This window comes from Macaca mulatta, chromosome 6 (assembly GCF_049350105.2).
Source record: "Macaca mulatta isolate MMU2019108-1 chromosome 6, T2T-MMU8v2.0, whole genome shotgun sequence".
Lineage (NCBI taxonomy): Eukaryota > Metazoa > Chordata > Mammalia > Primates > Cercopithecidae > Macaca > Macaca mulatta.
Genome location: NC_133411.1, coordinates 165,209,319 through 165,233,579, shown reverse-complemented (window position 1 = coordinate 165,233,579; position 24,261 = coordinate 165,209,319). Strand labels below are relative to the sequence as shown.

The 24,261-nt window shown below is 38.9% G+C and overlaps 1 protein-coding gene across 2 annotated transcripts in view; it reads right to left on the bottom strand.

The window, feature by feature from the left end:
- The window catches only part of SGCD (sarcoglycan delta), a 420,259-nt gene extending 399,080 nt beyond the window's left edge, over positions 1 to 21,179 (bottom strand). The window contains exons 1-3 of one of the 2 annotated variants that reach the window (XM_001113209.5): positions 20,637 to 21,179; positions 18,291 to 18,336; positions 3,228 to 3,416 (exon numbers count right to left, since the gene is read on the bottom strand). In XM_001113209.5, the coding sequence (XP_001113209.4) occupies positions 3,228 to 3,416; positions 18,291 to 18,293 (192 nt within the window). In that variant the 5' untranslated portion in view covers positions 18,294 to 18,336; positions 20,637 to 21,179. The remainder of the gene's footprint in view (positions 1 to 3,227; positions 3,417 to 18,290; positions 18,337 to 20,636) is intronic. The other variant, XM_015141314.3, reaches the window with a different exon arrangement.
- Between the last annotated feature and the right edge of the window lie 3,082 nt (positions 21,180 to 24,261).

The window sequence follows — 24,261 nt, the reverse complement described above, 5'->3', positions numbered from 1 at the left end:
GTAAAGCTTTAAGGACTCTCAACTTTTGCAATCAATTTAGTTAACTACAGGAAAGAGCCGATTTCATATAGATTATTACCTTAATGTCATATAAGTGGTGCTAAATATACATTTACATATGCTTCTATTAAGCTTTCCAGATAAAACACACTCTAGAAGCTGTATTTGTATAATATCACAGTTATCAAAGTTTCAGTTCATATTTTCCACTTCCTCTACCCCTAAATCTTACAAGTTCTACAAATTAAATTCGTGACAGCCTTGGTAAAAATCACAAAAATAAGGGATTAAGAGAAAAGCTTCAAATAGGGGACTAAAGGTCTATGTGAGTACTAGCCAAGTTCCATGGAAAAGTAATAAATTCTATTTTGCTTTTTAGGCCCCACTACCCAGCCATCTCATCATCCTAAAACCAGAAATCTTCCAAAATGTCTTCTGATCCCTCAACTCTACATTCAACCAGAAGTCAAGGTATATCAATGCCATCTTTTAAATGTCTTTAAATGCAAGGTCCATGCTACTGTCCTAACTTCAGTATTCTCCTTAATATTACAACAGAGAAGTGTTCCTAATTTACAAGTTTTTGAAATACAAATTAAGAACATTGCAGAACATGCACATCGACAGATGGCAATCGTGTTCACTGGGACTTAAGGCCGAATGGACCCAGGGCATCCTCCAGAGCCTTCAGCTCTAACAAACTTTCCCCATTCTATTGCTTCCTCACCTATGCAAACTCTCTAGAATGTAAATCTGATTACATCTTGCTCTCTTGCTTAAACATTTCTCTGAATTCTGCTTGTCTTTAAAGAAAGTAAAGTCCAGGCCTGGCACGGTGGTTCACATCTGTAATCCCAGCACTTTGGGAGGCCGAGGTAGGCAAATCACGAGGTCAGGAGATCAAGACCATCCTGGCTAACATGGTGAAACCCCATGTCTACTAAAAATACAAAAAAAAAATTAGCTGGACGTGGTGGCAGATGCCTGTAGTCCCAGCTACTGAGGAGGCTGAGGCAGGAGAATGGCATGAACCCGGGAGGCGGAGCTGGCAGTGAGCCGAGATCGTGCCACTGCACTCTAACCTGGGCAACAGAGTGAGACTCCATCTCAAAAAAAAAAAAAAAAAAAAAAAGTAAAGTCCAAGTTGAGAAGTATTGATTGAGTCTAACTCAGAAACAGAAGCTAATGTGCTCTAATACTCTAGAACTATTACCTTGGATGCCTACAACCCCATGGAAACTGACCATATAATCTTCCAAAGTTACTACTGCAATATAGAAGATTTTCTGCATTTTTCAAAAGAACTGAACTCTTAGCTGGGCGTGATATCTCATGCCTCTAATCCTAGCACTGTAGGAGGCTGAGGTAGGAGAACTGCTTGAGGCCAGGAGTTTGAGACCAGCCTGGGCCACACAGTGAGACACCCATCTCTATAAACAATTTAAAAATTAGTCAAGCATGACGGTGTGTGTCTGTAGTTCTAGCTACTTGGGAGATTGAGATGGGAGGATTGGTTGAGCCCAGGAGTCCATGGCTGCAGTGAGCTATGATCGTACCACTGTCCTCCAGCCTCCGTGAAAAAGTGAGACCCTGCCTATACATAAATACATACATACATAAAGAAAATGTTTTTAGAAAGAATTGAATTATTTTCTCCCCTCAAGATAGAAATTTGTAACATCAAGGTAATTTTTTTGTTTTTATAGTTTCCTAACTGTTACCACAAATACTAAAAAGTGAGCCATTCTGAGGCCTGAAGCAGTATCTGTAACCTTGGTTTATAGAGTCCTAATTAAGTCAAGCACCAAGAAACCCTAGCATGAGTGATGGACAAAGCCACACACAGAAAAGACGCAGCCTTTGCCTTTCTCAAAGTTCAGTTTGTCTGGGAAATACATGTAAAAATTATTATCTGGAGTGGTAAATATAATAAGAGATACATAAATGGAACCATAGGAGTATCAAGACAAGTTTTACCGGACAGGGAAGACAGAGAAAAGCACTCTAAACAGAAGAAAATGTATGAGCAAAGGCAAGAAAGTGTGACTATGCATAGGTTGTCAAGGATCAAAATGAATTTTGTAATTTAGAAAATGCAAATATCCACTATGATATTTGGGATTGTCACATGAAAACTTTACTGTTACTTTGTAAAGGTCATGTTTATTTATCAAACAAGAGGGTTTTCCTATTTGTTTGTGATGTGGTTTGTTTTCTGGTTTGTTATTTGTTGCTTGGTTGCAAAGATGAGGTCTTGCTATGTTTCCCAGACTGATCTTGAACTCCTGGCCTCAAGTGATCCTCCTGACTCAGTCTCCCAAAGTGCTAGAATTTAGGCGTGAGCCAATGTGCCTGACCTGGGAGTTATTTTTATTGCCAATCTAAATTACTTACTTTTGACATCAGAACAAGAAAGGAAATTTTATGCTCAATACAGCAGACTGCTGCCCAGTACTTCCTCATTAATGAGTTAGACTACTTACATTGCTAGTATAGATCAGAATTTCTAGGTATAAAACCTCTAAATAACTCCAAAAGTCATTTTTCCAGGATTTTCTTTTCATTTGAACTACAACAGTAAATGTCCAGTCCGTACAGGGACCCCAAACACCAATAGCAAGTGTTTTACTGAAGACACCTCAATTCTTTAAAAAAAAAAAAAAATGAACCACAGCTACATTCCTCTAATTTCTGTCTTGCCCAGACCAGTGGCAAAGAGGATCATTCTCCGAAAAATTGAGGATATTCATAACTAACCAGAGTGATGGATAATTAAGCATAAATAGTTAAAATTTTTAGATAGATAATGCTCACAGTATAATTTTACTCAAATGTTTCAACTCTCCACTTCAAAAAACCTTTTATAATCACTACAATTGGTGAAAACTTAATACTTTGAATATATTCTCTATTTCTTTATTATTTAATCAAAATGCTTGAAAGCTATAGGCTACAGAAACTGTTATTAAAATGGAGGGATAACACACAGGAGATTCTAAAGGAGGGAAATATCTCTAAGTTGGATTACTAGTCCCTGAAGAATTGAGATTAGATAGAAATCAATACCCATATTAGATCTGAACAGAAATGCTCTTTCACCAAAACACGAGGTTACAGATCTTTTGAGTCCTACTATAATAACATCATTTTTCCACATTCCTTCATCATCTTGCCCCAAGTTTCCCCTCCCCAAAGAGAGCTAAACAAACCTAGATGGTTTTACTTACAATTGTGAAGTTCATGACTTTGAGAATCCAGATGGTCATGGCCAAGTTCACCAGTATTAAAATCATGAGGAGCAGGACAAAGAAATACAGGCATCGTTTCCGCCAGCCGTAAATCCCCACCTTGTACACCTGTGGCCCCTCGGAGCCGGGCATGGTGCTCCGGTGGTGAGTGTACTGTTCCTGAGGCATCTGAAATAAATGAGGCGAGAGAGAAGCACTCACGTTAAACTGCTGAGAGAAGAGAAAAAAAATAAAGGAAAAAAAATCAACTGATGAAGAGATATGGCTGGCTGCTATCTACATTTACACCCTCCGACAACTCTAAAAATCTGTTTCCTCTGGACAGAAGTGGCTTCTCTGGATGCTAGCTTGAGGCTTCTCATTTAACACAGCCATGACTTCTGATGTGCACTGATACAGCCACAGCCACACACATACTGGGCAGAAAGGGACTCCTAGGAGGCCGTTTTCCAAATTCCAACTCAGAATTCCAACATCTTTGTGGTGGAGATGCTCAAAGACCTACCAAACTGAAGGAAAAATTTAGAATGACTGAAGAAAATAAGGTAACCCCAGCAGTCCACCTTAGTAATATAAAAATATTATTCAGGCAGTTTATTTGGGGGGTTAAGAAATTTCAAATGCAATCATTCTGTATTGCCAGTCAGTGGCAACAGTGGCAGCTTTGACTGCTCCTCTATTTCCAATTTAAAAGGGGTCCTTGCAGACACACAGCTGGAATCCCACTTGATTTGGGAATCTTCAACAAGTGATAGTCTAGTAAATACCTAACTATCCACTGAGTTAGTAGTCTTTTTGAGGTAGGCAATTCTAATCATTATGCAACTTATTTAAGAAGCATAAAGGAGGGTCAAAGTCAAGTACAATGTGAACATTAGTTCATAGGCTAATGAGAGGATGAACTAGTTAAATGCTAAGCACAGTAGAGAGAGAGAAATTAGAAAAATATTTGTCAATATATTATAAAGTAATATGTTGATGCCCTTTAGAATAAGGAAGATTTCCCAAGTCCCTGCTGTTGACACAAATTATCTTTATCCTAGAATTACTAATTAAGTGCCAACACAAATGTAGATAAACATATCACTTCTATCCAATTCTAAAACCAAAACAAAATTTAAAATTAAATATAAATGAAGCTAGAAAATACCTATCACTCAAACTGGAAAATAACAAAGTACTATAAGGGATGATTTGCCTTAAACTAAACCACATAAATGTGGTACCAAGGGCTCTGGCACAAGGTCTCCTGAGCACAGCATCTCTACTCTGTCATAAGCCATGTGATAACCCACTGCCTATTTCCATTCAGATAATGGTACAGCCCTTATTTTTACTACATTTGGCTGTCATGTAAACACACTGCATTCCCTACAAATAAGACCTACTCCATTTATTTTCTTCTCAGCCAATAGTAATAAACTAGTAATATGTGGTGCCAAAGTGGCCATAATGAAAACCAAAATGAGGGCGCTAAAATCACATCCTTGGTTATTAGGATATCTTCCAGATGGTTCAGAATATGATTATTTTTTGGTTTTTAGATAATCATTAAAATGGACACATAAAATCTAAAAATCCCATAGAGAACTCATGGCCGTTAGGCATCAGTGGAATTCCATTTGAAAAACTGAGTGAATTCTTCCTTATGGCTAGCTAACTAAAATGCTCCATGAAGGCCTACACGGCATCTGTCTCTTTCGAAACACATACCCTAGCGCCGAAATCAGTACCTAGTATGAGTACATGTTGGAATATTTGTGTGGAATGATTGAATGGAAAACAGAATGCATAAATGCTGACCCAATGAATGATTTCCCATCTGCTACTAGCTCTGCTGCTGTCTGGGGGTATATAAAGGTTCAAGCTAAATACCATGGGCAGGTTCTTGTTTGTATACTTGCAAATTTTCACTTCAGGCTCCCAAAGCACTGGGTTCTCAGCCAGGCAGTGAGCTTTGTGGTGTAAGAGGATCTCACTTTTAAATCTCAGCTTCTGATAATTCCTCTGCAGATCAGGGATGTGTTATAAGGAGATGGGAACACAACACAGTCATCAATCACTGGCCTTTTTAAACATGAAGATCAAATAAAAGTGAAAAGAATGCTTTATAAGCCTGAAGGAAATTAGATTTTTATTTTCCATCAAATCATATTCTGTGAAATAAGAAAATGATCACAGAATCTTAGAATCTCGTGTGCAATTTCCTTTGATATTTATCAACTAATTGTGAATAAGCCAAATTAGGATTAGAGAAGTTAACCTGCTTGTTCAGGGCTAACGGATTTGTGGCAGGGTGAGGTCTTGAACAATAATCTGGAATTCTCATAGGCAAGAGAAACAGTGAGAAATTCTTTACAAATAAGTGTGCAGAAGCTGGTGATATTGCTACTATGCCAGTTGACTTTTCTCTGTCATTCAACCCAACCGATGGTGTCATTACATAAACATAGTTATAAAATGGAAACGACATGTTCAATAAATGTTTATAAGAGGATGGAGGTATAGATAGCATGCTTGTGATTTCTTGTTTTTGTACATATACTGGTAGAACTTGGCAGAATGCAGTGATTTTTTGACTAAGGGTTCTCAGCCCTGGACATACATCAGAGTTACTGATGGAGCTGTTAAAAACATTTGTACTCAGCTGGGCACGGTGGCTCATACCTGTAATCCCAGCATTTTGAGAGGCCAAGGCAGGAAGATCGCTTGAGGTCAGGAGTTTGAGACCAGCCTGGCCAACATGGTAAAACTCCGTTTCTACTAAAAATACAAAAATTAGCTGGGCATGGTGGCAGGCACCTGAAATCCCAGCTACTCAGGAGGCTGAGGCAGGGAGAATTGCTTCAACCTGGGAGGCAGAGGTTGCAGTGAGCCAAGATTGTACCGCTGCACTCCAGCCTGGGCAACAGAGTGAAGACTTTGTCTCAAAAAATAAATAAGTAAATAAAATTTAAAAAACACACATCTGTACTCAGGTTAAGTAACAATCACAGAGGTAGCACCCAGGCATCAGTATTTATTAAAGCTTCCCCAGGTAATTCTAAGAGTAGACAGGATTGCATGCCATTGGTCTAGAATAATGCCACTCAACCCTAATTATGCATCAAAACTCAAAAGAAACTGAACAAATATGGTACAGATTTTGAGCTCCATTATCAGAATCTGGAGCTCAGGGTGAAACATTGTGAAAAATCTCCCAGGAGATTCTAAACATTTGGGACATCTAAAAAATGGCTTTCAATTTTTCATAGGGTAATCATTGTAAGACAAAGTCTTGAAAGAAACTCTAGTGTGTAAAATAGCAAAAAAAATAAAAAAATAAAAAAAATAAAAGCAGAGTTCCTCTGCTTAAAGCAGGGTCTGGTTACCCTTGAGGCATCTCTGCAGAATCCTTTGTTCCTGGGAACTACTAATTTTGTCCAACACAAAATTGACCAGCTGTGAAACTCAAGACCCGGAGGAAGCAGCTCCCTTTCAAGTCATACAGCAAATTAGAAGCTGAGCAGGGATTATAACTTGGATCTTTTGCTGCATGGTATAGTGACTTATTGCATGTCATCTCTACCACACCCCCTTTAATGAGTCCCATGAAACAGAATACTCCAGTCTCCAACTCATTAAAATACATAAGAAAGAAACAGTGAAGGGGATGAACACTTTTCTACAAAGAATTATAATAGGAGGCCTTTCCATGCAAACATACGGTAATGGATACATCTGTTATAAAGAATCCTGCATAGAAAGGGACATTTAGACATGCTGAGTACATTCATTTTTCTAATCAAAAATTAAAACATGTTGAAAGATAAAAACAAAGACGAATGACAATCTCCAATCTATCATTCTTCTTATTCCTTCCTGGAACAAATTTACTGTCCAGGGAATTGAAGTGAAAATTTTAATTCCTCACTCGGGCAGGCCCCAGGCCTTTGAAGGCCCCAGGAGAGGCCCCAGTAAAACATGACAATGGTCATACAATTTAAGTTAAAAATTTTAAAAGATAGAAAATTGTTTAAAGATATTAAATTTTAAAAGATGTTTTAATTGCAATTCGCTAAACTCTATCTTTTTCTACTCTGGCTTCCCCTCGTGTTAGCTCTGGAGGATTTGCATGCATTTTGGAGATCTAAGAAGAAGCTGGCTTAGTGGTTCATATAGTTTGAATGCAGAATATATTTACATGGTTTGCAGTACTTCCCAGTAGAGGTACATTACTGCTAGCTCTCCTGGTGTAGGAATGTCTTCTAGGAAAATTCCTTCCACCCATAGCTCCAATTCACCAAGCATGGTGACATGAAGGAACAGGACCAAAGGACACGATGCAATGTAAACATGACCTACAATGGCCAGCACCAGAAATACATGGGTAGTAGAAAAGACAGAAGCTAGTCAAAAGTATATTTGATAATCATCAGATATGTAAAATTTCAAATGTAGAATTCAACTGTCATTGATGCCTCATCAAAACAAATGATCTGTCAAGAATATATTGAATTTGGCATAATCATAAATGTTCCATATGTGTTTTATTTTGCATGGGAATTATGGAAAATAAAATTAACCAGAATACTTGGGTTTGTAGGTTATGTATACCATGTATATCTCTGCATAAAGTTGTATATATTCTACATTACAACCACCAATATTTTGAAAGTTTTGTCAAAATTGCCATAAAAATAATTATCTTTCCATTGTCTATACAGAAAGTAACAATGGCATATAATTGTCATATGAAGAGACAATTAAAGGCTATACAACCAAAAAGTACAGAAAAAGTATATGAAGCAGTTAATTAGCAATATTATCCTTCCTGATTTTGTGATGTCTTTTAAAAATTAATAATTTAATTTCCTTTCTCATTATAAGTACATATTCATGTTGTTAACTTGTTTGTATTCTAATATTTTTAGCTTTTTCTTATCCCAGTTGTTTTTAGCAGTAAGGTATTTTTAAGTTATGGTGTGTATTTTTAGATATAATGCTATTGCACAATAGTACACTACAGTATAAAGATAAACTTTATCTGAACTGTGAAATCCAAATATTTGTGTGATTCACCTTATTGTCATGTTTGTTTTAAAGGAAATAAAGCAAATGTATTTTTTAGCCAAATACATTTGTTCAGTGAATGAATGAATGTACATTTGTTCAATGAATAAATGAATAAAAATCAAGCCAACATTAAACAGTAAAGTGTATTCTCTAGTAATCAATAAATAGTTATATCAGAAGAAGTAAAAACTTATACCGCTTCGTTTTTCCAAAGACACATACAATTATACTAATGCTAAGCAGACTTAAATCCAAAGCATTACTCCTTCATAAGGCTATTTTCAGTGCTGACCTGTTTATAAACAAATCCATTTGACTTAAGGATCATCTGTTTCTTGCACACAAAATGTAAGAGGATTATATTTCCCAAAGAATGAATACAGTAAAACTTCCTGTTGTTTTACCATTGGATAGGAAGAAACTACCAAAAGACAAGACAATGTTATATAATATAACTGCCCACAATCATTAATTAAATAGTTGTCAAATATTTTAGACGCACAGTTTCCCAAGAAGGTCATTCTGAATGGTCATATTACTAAAGCATACTTTGGAGAGCTGTAACCTCACGGTCTCAGGCATTCAAATGTTCCTACCTGGGATTGCATAGCATTACAGAGTCAAGGCTTGATATTAATTTAACGTAGCAATCTCAAGGGTTGACTCGGACTTGGGCTTGTGAAGAACCTCCTTCGAGGCTGTGTGGCCCTGTGTAACTTCTACCACTTCAGCCACCACCAACACCTCAGTGACTCTGTGATGACTATACAGCCATCTCCAGTAGCCTCATCAGGGCTCAACACCAGTCTGAGGAGCCTCCTACCTTTATACAAATCTCACCCACTGTGAAGTTGTCACAGAGATCTTTGAACCAGGCCCAGCCTACGTGATACCTGGACCTAGCCATTGTCCATCTAATCAAGGAAGCTACATGAGCTTCAAAGTGATGAGTCTGACATCTTCCACAAGTCTTTAATATCTTAACAAAGAAACTGCTCTGATCAGACTCAAGTGGTATTAATTTTATACCATGCTGACTTTCCTTCCTATACTTGGTAAGACTCAAATGGCTACCGTGAAAATCTATTATTGTTCCTCTTACAGGTCATCGAGAAGATATAGGGATGAAAAAGGGTCGTGGGGGCAGGAGCATCCACCACTGGTCCGCTTTGTGAGGCTAAGCACATACTCTAGTCTAACACTATTGAAGTGGTCACTTTTTGTTTGCATCTTTGTTCCCACAGGGCTCTTCTTCAGGAGAACAACAAATGTTTTCCTTTTTTGCCCCCTGGAAATAGTTACAGTATCTACATTACCCATTTGCTGTGCAAAAATGCATTATGTTTTCAGGGATGATTTGTAAACAAACAAACAACAACAACAAAAAACCCAGTAAACTTCCTAAAAACACATCAATGCCATCAAGTTTCCTAATGATCTTTCTTTTGGGCCTGTAAAATTGTATGGGCCATGATCAACTCTACTATAAAGCAGAGCTGAGAACAAGAAGGGGCACTGGCAGGCATTTTACTAATGTTCGACTCTGCTTGTCCAACATTATGGAACAAGGCTTCATAATCTCTTGTTCCATAAAGGAATTTATGGGGGTGGGTGCTACAAGTGCAGTTCTCTGTTCAGTTATGCACTGTCAGGGAAAGACATGGCCAAGTACAGAGTTGACCTTCAAAAAAAAAAATTCCAATCCCAATCTGTTTTTCAACAGTAAAATATTTATGTATTTTGATATCTACTATATACGTCAGTAGGTCCTAGAGATAGAGGCCTTCCAAAAGATGTGCTTTCATCAAGCTCATATTTTAAGGAGAGATGGACAATAAACAATAATGGACAATAATGAAACCCCTAGAACTAAAGTCAGGTGCTAGGAAGAAACAAAGAGGTACCTGTAAGAGAGAATAGAAGGTGACTCACTCTGGTTATGGAAGGTCATTCTGATAAGGAGACAATTAAGATGATACCTGGGGGTGGAGGCAAGCTTTCAGCAGAAGACAGAGCAAGCACTATGGCCTGAAGAACTCAAGCTCAAGAGTTGGATTGAATGAGCTCAGAGGAGAGGGTGAGAGGTGAGTTTGTAGAAAGAGGTGGGGCACCTCCCAGGTTCTAACAAAGAGTAGAGAAAAATACAGCAAGACTGATGGCTACATTATCTAATTTAAGAATAAGACAAGTGATACAAATCAAGTAAGTTTTTATTTTTTTTGGTGATGCTACAGGTTAAAATTTGGTGAATTTAAAAGTAAACATGAATTATGTAACTATGAAATTATAACCAGTTTATATAAATAGTAGGCATAGGTTCCCTCAAAGACTCATTACGGTTTCCAGAGTTTGTTGTGGAATCTGAGTCATTTTGGATCATCCTGGTACAGAAATAGTCATCCATTAGCCATATGAGTTTTTAGGTCTCTGATTTAAAACTATTTGCTTTCAAGGTTTTTTATTCGGTCATCCACATCAGGCATTAGTCTTGGATCACAAATGTTTGGCACAATTTAGACAATGGTAACAAATTCATCACTTTTAGTTTTGAGGTAACAACATTTCTTACAAAATTCATCCAGAAAAGCAAGCACCTATTTATGTGAACTAGCCCGGGAATGGCGGAATGGCAGTTTCTTTTTATACAAATATTCAGATTAACTTAATAGTTATACATTCCAATTCTTAGCTAAAATATGTAATACCTCACAAATTCAACAAGTGCATGTATTTAAAAGAATCAAAGAACATGCAGTTAAACAATTCTCTCATTCATACCTTCAGCCTCCCTGCATTGAGGCAACCAGTATTATCAACTTATTTCTTGTCCTTATAGAAATGTTTAATACATATTCAGGCTTTATTCAATATAGATGTTCAGTGCATGCACACGTTTATATATATTTTTTTACACAAACAAGAGCATATTTTACATAATGTTCTAAATCTAACTTGGTCCACTTAACTAAGTGATAGTCCCATAAAAACATAAAATTAAAAAAAAAAAACACTGTTTTAAATGGTATGAATCTATGATATTTAACTTAACCAGCTCAGAGACAAACAGTGAGGTTGTTGCCAGTCATTTTTTGTTACCTATCATAATGAACATGTGACTTTTTCTACTTGTTCTTGGAAATCAGTCTTGTGAAGAAAACATAGAAAGCAGCAGAAGGGAACAGTGCTGAGGTGTTAAGGAACTCCTGTTTAAGGGATGGTTGGGGAAATCCTGTCCATCCCAGAGAGATCTGAGAACGAAACAAGAAGAAGCAAGAGAGTAAAGCATGAGGATGTCTGGGGAAACATTTCAGTCGGAGGAAACTGGACCAGCAAGTGCAAAGGCCCTGAGGCAGGAGCTCGCTAGGCAGGTGAGGACGACAGTGTGGCTAGATCAGAGTGGACCGGAGGAGGATGTTTGAAAATAATCCTGGGCACAGGCAGAAGGGGAAAGAAGTGGAAGCTTAGAGCCACAGTAAAAACCTCAGGTATGATACAGAAAGCAACAGTAACCACTGCAGAACCTAGGCATGGAAATGGCATGATCAGATTTTCACTTCAGGATCACTCTAGTGTTCTCTAGGGAAGGGGCTGTAGGAGCGAGAATGAAGTGTAGAGAACAGGGGCCCGTGACTACTGCAATCGTCTTCAGAGAGGTGACAGTGGCCCAGGCCTGCAGACAGGTGGGTGAGAAGGTGGGGAGTTGCCGTCTTTGGAATCTTGTGGGAAAGCAGAGCTAATAGAATTCTCTGTGGCTTGAGACAAGAGGCGTCAAAAAGGACAGCACTCAAGGAGAACCCCAAGGTTTCAGCATAACCAGCCAGTTGCACAAGGGTAACCCATGGGGAACAACATGAGGATAAAAGGCTTGGAGGGCAGAAGGGGGATGGAGTGTGCAGGGGAATGATGGGGGAAGAGACAGGTGTGTCAATGTTGAAGGCACATGAGATTCCAAAGAGATGGAAGAGGTAGTGATAAGGAGACAGATAAACAAGATCACTACGATGGCACTTGGAAACGAATTTGGACTTCAAGGGGAAGGAAGACTGGGCTTCGGGACATGAATCTTTAAGACTCTAGGATATAAGTATTATTGAAAGCCATAGACATAGAGCATACACATTTCACAAAGGTCCAAATACACCTCTCAGACAAGTCCTGAGAAACCAGATTGCCAGGTCAAAGTGTGTATGTACAGTTTTTAAATAAATATTATCAAAGTGCCACACAAATTGTAATATACCTTGTATTTAAGTTTAAAATATTTATCTCTGATGAACCAAAAGATATTTCAGCATCATTATGAACATCATGATTTCCATCATGATCTAGATGATGCAGATGTATGAGGTACTAGTTGAGGTGCTTTCAGGCAGATATACTTGTGAAACACACATGCATATTTCTACCAGGAATTAGCAGATACACAAGTGCATACATTCCTGCAACACTATGGGAGATCAATATAATTAAAACTATTTCATAAATGAAGAAACTAAGGTCCTAAGGAATGCAAGAGTATTCTCAAAGACCCCTAGCTAGTAAGTTGGTTAGGGTCTGAACTTAAACTGAGGCCCGGTTTTCTCTCCATTACTCATAGGCTGAAGCAAAGACTTAACTTTTCCTGAATACAAAGTAACGTATTTAGAATTACCATAGATGCATATTCAGTGTGAAATGCATTTGAAACACTGCCACTACCTGCAAATATGTACTGTCCTTCAGTTCCTCCCCTGATGCTGTTCAAGGCATCTGGGATACATCAATGAGCAAGAACAAAGAGTTCTGATCTCATAGCGGTGGAAAGAGGTAGTGATGGGGAGACAGAAAACAAACATAAACACCAGAGAATATTATACTTATGTCACAAGGAGATGAATGCTATGAGGAAAAGTCCCACCTCCTAAAAAAAAAAAAAAAAAAAAAAAGACACACAAAAAATAGACCAGCAGTACCAGGGGTTGGGGAATACAGCAGGCTCAATATTTAAAAGCATAGGAAAGGTTGACCTCATGGAAAAGGCTATAGTTGAACAAAGACTTGAAGGCATTGCAAGAATTGTTGAAGGTTTGGCTCTACATAAAACTAGCCTGGTCCTTGATGTTGCAAGGTGAGGACCAGAAAAGAATATGTGAACTGAATGCCCTTAGGCAGAAAAAATAATCTCAAACATCTGATCACAGATATAATGATGCCATTTTCATATGGAAAGGATGCTATGTCTACCCCATCATGGTCACTTCTATGGTTAGCTTTCTTAATAGTAGTGGGAGATTCTCTCAGCAAACCAGCTACTTGGTGTTGTACAAGGTCAGTGCTTTCTAAAACCCCATGGATGATTCCCACCAGAACCAGATAATGACAATAGAAGTCAAGCTACTATAGCTCTTCTGTGACTTGGGGACCAACCTGTGTAATAAAATAATAATGAACATGACTCAAACACTTGAGATCAGAGAGTGACACACAAGGCCTAAAGGGAACATGGACTATATAAAATCCAAATCCTTATTTAACAGATGGTAAAACAAGGTTCAGGGAGGTGAAGTGACTTAATCAAGGTCACAGAGTAAGGCAGTAACAAAACTAAAGTCAGCTAAACTGAAAACCAATGAAAACTGAAATTCCAGGTTTCTGTCTTTTCTGCTTGAACTCCTGGTTTCACATTACTTTCACCAACCATCTACACACAGATTTTTTGAGCAATACTTAGAGACAAATTGCAAAAAAAAAAAAAAAAAAAAAAAAAAAAAAAATCACTTTTTTAACATAAAGAAAGCACACATAAATGACAAACACTTGTATAATGGTACTATGTACTAGTCATTGTTCTACATGTATTTAATCCTCACAGAGATATAATTAGTACTTGCCTTACGATCATTTCTATTTTACAGTTGAGCCAATGAGAAAGAGTGGTTAAGTAATCTACCCCAAATCTCTTTGCTTGTTAAAGGCATAGCAAGCATTTGAACCCAGAGCGTTTGGCTGGAAAATCTGTTGGTTCATTTCTTATATTCAATGCTTCTAGATAGATGTGAATAATTGATTATAACAATGTGATTACTAATGAAAACAATATTTTTGTGACCGTATTAGCTAGAATTTCTCAATACAGATATTGATTTTAAGACACATTATTGAATACCTATTGAGTGACTACTGTATTCCAGCCAGAGTGCAAGTTACTCTAAGTACAGGTGTTGTGTCCCAGGTCATAAACCATGCTTGATATGTCTCTAAAACCTATACATTTTTACAGCATCACGAAAAGCAGTTATAACAAATTAGGCACATCCTTCTATAGTGATTCAACAGTTTCATAAAATTAGAATTGATCCAGTAGATTCTCCCTTGACAATTATGTTTGGCAAGAATCTTTAGCTATTACCTGTGCTCTCAAATGCTTGCAATGAAACCTGTGGTCTGAAAGGAAATGCTCATCTCATTTTTGGTCATTTCATGTTTTTGGTTTTTTTTTTGTTTCTTTGTTTGTTTTTTTAATCAAAGTTTCTGGAAACAAGCATGATAAAAATAGCTAAACAGCATGCATTTTTCTAAGCACCTGCATGCTTTCATGTAGATATGTATATACGTATGTATGTCTATTGAGGTATAGTTTACTTCTAGTAAAATAAACAGATATTAGCTATATAACCCAATGAGTTTTATAAATCTGAACATCTTTGGGAACAATATTCAAACAGGAGAGGGAATGTTTCTATCACCCGAGAAAATTCCTTTGTTCCTCCTCTTAATCAATTCCCATCCCCAGAGGCGGTGACTGCTCTGATTTCTATCACATTTAATGTTTTCAGTCTTAGCTATAATCCGATGAGGTGGTTCTAACTTTGAGGCCTGGATTCTCGGCCACCATACTGTCCTCCTGCAACTCTGCTCAACACAGACTTAGACCATCTCAATAGTGTTCTCTGAGAGAATGAAGCCACAACTTAATTATGCCCTAACTTCTCTCCCATGCATCTAGAATATACACCACCCTTGAGAAAACAGAGAACACGGTCACTCAAATCACTGTCTACTTTCTTTGGATCAGTTGAGAAACTCTACTTAGAAAAATAGAGCAGACAAATGTAAACATGTACAGGTCAGATGGTGGGGTCAATGAATGAGGTGGGCATATGCCCTCTCAAAAGAACAGGAGCTGACCACAGCCCACCAGCCACTGTGCCCAAGAAATTGCACAGGGAATGCCTGTCATCTTCAGCTTTTTCTAGAAGATTGACATCATGATATCTTAGGATGTTTAAATGTTTGGTAACTAAGTCAATTAAAACAAACAAACAAACAAACAAAAAAACACTTGGTGAGTCAAAACGTACCCACAGTCCAAGTCTTTGGGTTGCTGGCTTATGACCTGCTGTTTGGATCAGCAGCCTGGAAACATCCGAGATGAGGGGTGGGGACACAAACTTTTGAAGGTCTCAGCCAATGTTAGGAGTTAATCTTTCTCATTACCTGGTAAAAATTATGCTGTCCAGACACTGGCCTATTATCAATATTCCTGACCCCTGAGGGAAGCAGATAAGTACTTTGGTAAACACACACTGAACAAATAACAAAAAGAAACTTGCGAGGGTGAATGGAATCCAATAAAGAAATAGAGGGAAAGGGCTAGAAAGATTATAGAACACGAGAGAGAAGAGAAGTCAACCATAGGTAACAATAGGAATGAAAGGAACACAGTGTGGCTCTGTTCCTCGCTGTCCTTACCCTGGAGCAATCTTCTTTCATTGAATACGCAGTGCCAATACCACAACCCCAATGAGGGTTAGTACAAGATCTTGTCGAGTGATTCGTTTAGAGAGAGGAGCTTACCCTGATATTTATTTACTCTGAACTCAAAGAATCGTTTTGGTGGCTGAATAAGTCAACTCCAGCAAGTAACAGCAGGGTTTCCAGGCATTCACAATATATTATTTGGAAGTCAAGGTGCTCACAAGACAGTCTGATACTATCACACTGGCAAGGAAAAGTGGTCTGAGCAAGGAGGGAGTTTCTAATCCCTGGCAATATAGTTTTTATCAGGGAATTGTTCTTGCTCTAATAGGTGCCATTGCTTTATCAGGGAAAAAGAAGAATAAAGTGATTGCATCCATATCCTCCTACACATCCTGAGCTCCATTAATACAACCTCCAACAAAGCTTTCTGAGCAAACCAATCTCACAGGATTTATACACTAAGTGAACCATGGTGACATGCTCCTCCCCAGTCCTACAGACCTGTCTGAGAGGCAGGTCAGAGGCTACAGCTTACACCGTTTCCTTTATATGAGGCAGTTCACACTCTGCAACAGGAATTTGAAACAATAATGAAGACCTTTCTGTGTGGCAAGAAAAGTGAAACAAAGGGAAATGTGGAATCTCTAGAGAAATTTGGGCAACATAGGAAAAGTAACCCAGACAATTCAGAGTAAAACATCCTCTCCTTTGTTGATTGTCTGAACTCTTCATTTTTACCTCGATCTACCTTCTTCACTCTTTGTCGATTTGCCTGGTGCTATCTCAGTTCATCTTAACTATATGTATTAATATATTTGACATATTTAAGTGCTTACTGTGTGCAAAGGACAATGCTAAGTGCATTATCTGTACAATCTCACAACACACTATGAGGCAGATACTACTGTCATGTCTATTTTAGACATTAGAAAATCGGGACACATTTTGGAGATGATGTAACTTGCCTACGGCCACACAGCCAGGACCCCAGTCTGCGTTTGAGGCAGACCCTGAGCTCAGTTCACAATATAACCACTTTTCTTCCACAGCAAGATGATACCCCCTTCCGTTTTTTTTTTCTTTCTTGCTGTGCTTCCCCTCCCTACAATCACCCTCTTCCTTTTTGGTTAACAGATGTGTGAAGTCCTCACCATGGGTGTGCATTGTTCAGATGACTAAGTTGAGTTCAATGAGCCATAGTTTTTGTCAGGAGAAGGCTCACTGAAATATGTTCAGAGAAGAGTAAAGAAAGAGAGCAGCAAAAGTTGGAGAAATGGGTGAAATGACTCAAGATGCCCACCCTTAAGGGAGACAGACTAAGAGTTATTCTTAAAGAAAAGGAAGAGCCTCAGAATTACAAAAATCATAGGTTGTGAAAACAGAAAACAATTCAGAGGTATCAGATCATCTTACAGATGGGAAATCTGAGATCTGAAGATGAATGGAGCCAAACCTGAGCTAAGATTTCTGACCACCTCTACCTTTCCTCCCTCTCTCAACCCCACTTCTGCTCCTAGTACCAGCACGTTCCTCAGACGTGGCTTAGGAAACTATCCAAGATGCTTGAAACCAGAAGTGTTTCTGACTTCAGATTTTTTGGATTTTGGAATATTTGCATTATACTTACAATTGAACATTCCAAATCTGAAAATCCAAAATCTGAAATGTTCCAATAAATAATGCCTTTGAGCACCATGTCAGTGCTCAAAAAATTTTAAATTTTGGAACGCTTCAGAGTTCAGATTTTTGGATTTGGGAAGCTCAACACATGTACAATCAACAATGTAGTATGTGCCCTTGGAGTTTTTTTTGAGATGGAGTCTTGCTCTGTCACCCAGGCTAGAGTGCAGTGGTGCCATCTCGGCTCCTGCAAGCTCCGCCTCCTGGGTTCACGCCTTTCTCCTGCCTCAGCCTCCCGAGTAGCTGGGACTACAGGTGCCCGCCATCACGTCCGGCTAATTTTTGGTATTTTTAGTATAGATGGGGTTTCACCACATTAGCCAGGATGGTCTCGATCTCCTGACCTCGTGATCCACCCGCCTCGGCCTCCCAAAGTTCTGGGATTACAGGCATGAGTCACTGTGCCCGGCCTGGAGATTTTTTAAAATAAAAAAGTAAAATTAAAGACATGTCTTCACCAGGATAAGGCATATATAACACTTTGTTCTCTCTTTCGAAAGTTTATGTTAATAAGAAAATGACCATGGGCAGGGCCTTGAACAAGCTTTGCTCCCGGGAATTACTCACCATCTCCACCTGGTCCCTTCACTCAACACTCCCGGCAGTAATGTCTCTGCAAGGAACAAATATGGGTTAAAAATAAGGCCTTAAGAGCCTGCCCCCTCCTTGCCTAGGAAATCTGAACCCTCAGGCAATGCCATTCTTACAAAATGTGCTTTCTGATTACTTCCAGAAGGCAGGGCAGGCTGACCATGCAGTCTCCTGTGGTGAAGTGGCTAAAACAATTCTCTTCACCAAGGCCACCGAGTATCTGCACACTTTCAGTCCAACAAATCAGTGCCTGGTGGCTTTGGCTGTTTCTAATATGTGTGTTTCATTCCTGTGCCGAGGGCTCCTCCCTGCACTCTCACTGCCCAGTTTGTGGTGTGGCCATTCCTCGCCCTTCACTGCCTCCACCTCTGCCCTGGATTTCTTCCTCTGTATCCTTCTCCCTTCTGCTGCTTACTTTTTCTCTTCAGATGTCAAAGGGAGCTTGACTTTTCCCTACTTTACTTCTAAAAAAGAGAGAAACTATAGAGTTTCTACCAAGTTTCAGGCACTGCTCTTTATAATCCTGCAACCTGGAGTTGCTATTTCACGCCTCTTCTGCTCAATGCTTGATGCACGCTAAATATAGAGGAGTATGACACCCGAGCTCATGGAAGGCTCCCTTTTTCATTGGCAGTGGGCTTGGCTGTGGTTCATGGCAGTTCCTAATCTGTCTTGGCATTTTTCTCACTCATTAGGCACTTTAGGAGAAAAAAAATAAGGTCACAGTCCATCCTGACTTCTAACTACACCCCCTTCCTTTCCTCAAAGTCCCCAAACCCTCCCCACACCACCCCAATACAAACATGAAATTAATAAAAGAAAATGTTCATGAGCCATCTCTTAGAATAAAGATATCCTGCTGCCAGTCCTGTCCCAGTTCCCTCCTCCAAGTACAACACTGTGGAAGAAAAAAGAAAATTGCTGGCTGAAAATCCTGACCTTCTACCAATAGGACAGAATGTGTGCCTTCTCATTCTAGGTCCTATGCAGAGGAAGCAATGAGAAACGCTGGCTCTCCACTTTTCTTTCAGCATTAACCTCAGGCTCTTCTATTAGCTACTTGTTTAAAGATTGTAAGACACAAGTAAATGCACACCTGTTGTCACAGAGATCTACCCTAAGAGGTCTAGTCACTCCTTAGCTACTCAAGAAGTATCCAAGATTCCATTCATTCGTCCATCTCCCCAACTAGACTCTTCGCCAAGCCCCCTTCGGAAAAAACCAATGTTGTCACAGATTGCTGCGCTAGTAATCGTAAAGCAGTTGTAAGGTTTAGCTTGGCTTTGGGCCGAACCAGTCTCTCAAATGCAATGACATTGTATTGTGTGTTTGCTAAATGCTGTACTTAAAACAAGGTATAGCTTTCCAATGACAGAATGTCTGTATTGCAAGAGTTGATAAGGAAGCACCAAAACTGAGGAAGAAAACTGAGACCCCTGTTGTGCTGAAAATTTTCAAAACTTTGATTTTTATAAAAAGCTCTTTTTCAGTAAGGTGCAAAATAAGACCAAGCAATCAATGAAATAAAATTCACACCATTATGTCTCTGTCCTTTAAGAAGTATTTTGAGTAAACTGCCATTTTCTGTTACTTTTTTATTATCTATGTTTCCTAAAATACAGAAATGTTTTTGAGAGTAAAACTGCAAATTACTTCAAGTGAGAAAATTAGAAATGATTATAGAAACAGAATTACAAACGTTGATCCAGCATACTTCTAGGCAAATATATCACTGACAGTCAAATCCCAGATAATGACAGTCAAACTCCTATAGAAAAGATTTTAGAAATCCATACACACATATCTGTTTCGACACTCTGAAAGTGTCATCCAACCTAGAAACTTCAAACTCTGATTCCCTCCTAAATGAGAGCCATTTTCTGCTATGTAAAAAAAAAAACAAAAAACAAAAAACAAAAAAAACCTCCCCGTTAAAACTCTTGTGAAGCAAAGCACACAGTTTCATCTAAAATTATCTTCCTTGCCAGTGAACGGCCCTTCCACGCAGAAAGGAAAAGTTACAGATGGTTGGAGCAGGGTGACAACATAAGGAATTCACATACTTCTCTTTACACAATAATGTTGCCAGCTAAATCCTAACTTTCAAAAAAAGTATCTGCCCTGCCGAAAATCAGACCTTAAAGGGGGAAACGCACAGATTGGAGCCCCACGCCAATTGTTTACATGACCGAGTTCTAACTTGCTAATTCACACACACACACATGCACACACTAAAAACTCGGAGTGGCTGCAAACATAGCAGGCAGACAGCTTAGAAAGTGAACAGACGCGTGCAAACGCAAGAACTGAACAGTACCCTACCTCTCTTGTCCGTTTCACAAACCGGCCGATGAAAACCGCCCGTGATCCCAGGGCGTGCTGAGCAGCTCTGAAGGAGGTGGCCACTCGGCCCGCTGAGTGTGAGCAGGCCCAGCCTGTGCTCAGAAGCTGCCCCAGTCAGATTTTCCAACTGCAGAACTGCAGCCAAGTCCCTGCCCATGCCTGAAGAATTTCCTGAACAGCATTCCCGTTCTTTTTCTGTCTGCTTTGAAACCGTACTCTGTACTTCAGTATGACTTTGTCAGACCGACTCACAGCTACTGGGCTGTCTCCAGTTATCAATGGGAAACACATGTGTCAAGCACCGGCTCACTCCCCTGCAACAGCGCTCACGGTGTCTGCCGGGCTCATACTCACAACCAGAAAGAAAACTGCTTCTACAACCAATTCTGATTTTTCAGCCATTCTCCACACAGCCTCTGCTCTGTAGTGCTAGATACTGGAGATAAGTCCTCTCTTTCTTCTGCTCAACACTGCTCCTTTTTCACTTACTCCTTACCCTTGAGTCCCCAGCTGACCCCTGTCAGCCCCCTGAGCTCTTGCCAGTCCTGATAACAAGCTTATTACAGCTGAGAGATGTAAATTCTAATTTGTTCTCCCTACCTGCCGCTTCCTAAGTCTTTGCTCAAAATTTCAATTGCTGGAGGGGGAGCAATATTTTTAGCATTTCCACACTGGTACAGTTCTTCGGAGCTGTCCCCTCAACCTGATATGTACATCTTTTGCTACAGCAACTAAAAATAATGCAATTATTTTTCAGGCACTTTTGTTGCTCTCTGCTCTGTAAAAGTGCTGGTCCAAAAATGTAACATTTTATAGGCTGTTGCAATGTGTGTTATGGTTATGGAAAATAGAAAAGAATGTACTTTGAATCAGAATGCGTCCTAATTCTGTGCACCTGTGAGTATTTCTGGATGACACTCCCTCATGATGCCCTGTGTACATTCTGTTGGATTTGGTGCTCTGCCTTTGACATTTTCCCTTTCCATGCAACCTCAAAACAGGAGGAGGACACCCCTCTTCTCCCACACTGAAAAACCCCCATATCTAAAGAGCCAGACTAAGTTGTCAAGGTAACATTATAGAAAAGAGGTGATTTAAAGAGACAGGAACATTTGTTTTGAACTGTTTCTTTTTTCTGTTTTGCTATTAACATTTTACTTCCAAAAATCACATCCCATTGGCAACTTATTCTAAAGAACTGGCTTGCCAGAGTTTAAGTGTTGTATGTTCTTGAGGGGATGTTGTAAGTAATAGGATTCAGGGGTCTTGAGTTTAGCATCAAATTACAGTGGGTGCTTTCAGCAGGATTAGATTTTCACCTCAGGAAGCAGTGGGGTGGGGGGGCAGTGTGGGGAGGTGTGTGTGCACATCTAAGGCCAAGATGCAATTACAGAATCAGATCTTTGGAGTTGGAAGACACTCCAGAGATCATCCAATCCAAATTGTTTCTACCCTTCATTTTACAGAGGGAATTAGAGGCCCAGACAAATGAGATGACTTGTGCAGTGTTTGAAAGACAGTTAATACCAGGGCTGAAGCTGGAAATGGGATTGGTGCTCTCTTTTTCTGTGTGCTTTCTCTACTGCAGCATAATTTGGGAAGGTGATATCATCTAGCCTTCTAATCAGATAGCCTGGGTCTAATCATAGCTCTGCATCTTACTGGCTATAAACCCTGGTCAGCTTGCTTAACCTCTCTCGATCTGTTTCCTCATCTGTGAAATGGGAACAATAATAGAATCTATCGACAGAATTGTTAAGGATTCAGTGAGATAATCTGTGTAAAGCGTTTATGACTGCCTATAAATACATTTTGGTTTTTTTTTAATGGAGCAAAAGCCAAACCTTTTCTCTAACCTAAAAGCGAAGTGGTACTCTCCCATCTAGTGTGAGTTCTAGAATAAAGTATTTGAGTGGCTAGTTTTCTGCTGCTTTAACTTTATGTAATAGGGGCCTATCACCTTAAACTTGGAGAACTGTCCTGAAGCCTTATTGGAACATTAAGCCAGCCACACCGCTACTTTCCATTTATTCCCTAAACATAACACTGAAGTCTTTCCTTGAGATTAACTCACAGAAAAGAAAAACAGCAAGATCAAATCTGCAGTCAGTTACACGAGGCTGAACAAAGTGTCATTCTAGAGAACTGGCCTTTCTCTTTATACCTTAAGAGCTCAAAATTATCATTCTATAAATAGAAGACTATTAACAATTACAATGTCCATGTTTGGAAACGGCAAAGTCCTAAATTAACAACAACGGCAAAATAAAATCCCACAAGTTGAGGAAGAAATCTTTCGGAGAAAATAGCTGCTACAAATTCTAAAGAATCAGATTTCTACATGGGGTTCCCAGCTTTTGTCTTAGAGCCAGTGGTAGCAAATGGCTAATGAACCGCTTATTGTTTATTGTTCACGTTTTATGCCCTGCTTCTTTTGGGGGAAAAATAAGTTTTAAATAGTTGAAGAAGTTAATTTGGAATGTTCTGGTAATCAATTAAAAAAAAAAAAACTCAAGCTGATGCTTAGCCCTAATCAAACAATGCTGATATGATTCACAAACCCTGCCCTCATGTCTCCCCAAAGACTTGTTACATGGCTCATTTCAGTGTGGGCATCTGGAGAGATCTCAGTTTGAAACCCAGCTTTATTACTGCTAGCTAGAAAATCCTGAAAATGTATTAATTCTAAGGTTAAGAAACGTTATGCAAAACTTGAAAAATAAAGCCAAAACGTAGTCTTTTTTTTTTTTTTTTTCCAATATCATATGTGGGAATTATTTAACAGGCCCTCTCAAGAAGTATTTAAAGGGAATGTCATTTGTTGAAATTAGTTTGCTATTGAAAAACGTTTCCAGATTTATTACAGGTACATGTTAACTTGGAGACTTTTATCTGATAAAGATGCAAATAATTTCTTTCCAGTAGAGAAAATAACCTCAAATGTGATGATTTATTGCCCTCCAGGACATTACCAGTCTTGTTTCTAACGTAGCAATCTCTGCTAGCATCCCTTTGTTAACAAACCTATAAATACTGAGCTCTTCAAATGTTCTTGGAACCAGTCTTACCATCACACCAATTCCCCTACTAATTAAGGAGTCATGTAAAATATCTGACATATTCATTTCATATTTATATGTCACGTTTTTAACTTTTTAAAAATTATAATTTGACAGTTTTATTCTTTCCACCTATATGAGTGTTATGAGTACTACGTGAGATATTGTGTGATAAGCACTTAGCAAAATGCATGGCACACAGTAAATGCTCAAACTATGTAAGCACTGCTAGTATTTAATACGATAGGACTACTTGGTTCTCAGTTTTGCAAAGGACTCCTCATCAGTCTGCTTCCTATTACACTTTTTATTCTTACCATTAGATTCCTGAATCCCTTCTGCAATGGCTGTTCCTGCTAGAATCCTTCCATACATGGTGACCTCTTTGCTTCTCACAGATTTCCACTTTTAATGTTCTAAAATTACAACTAAAATATGTCTCCCTATAACATATTCTATAGTTGCTAATCACAGAAGTCGGTTAAAAATTATGATATTGAAGATCATATGAACCAGAAAACTTCAATCTTCACTTGAACATAAAC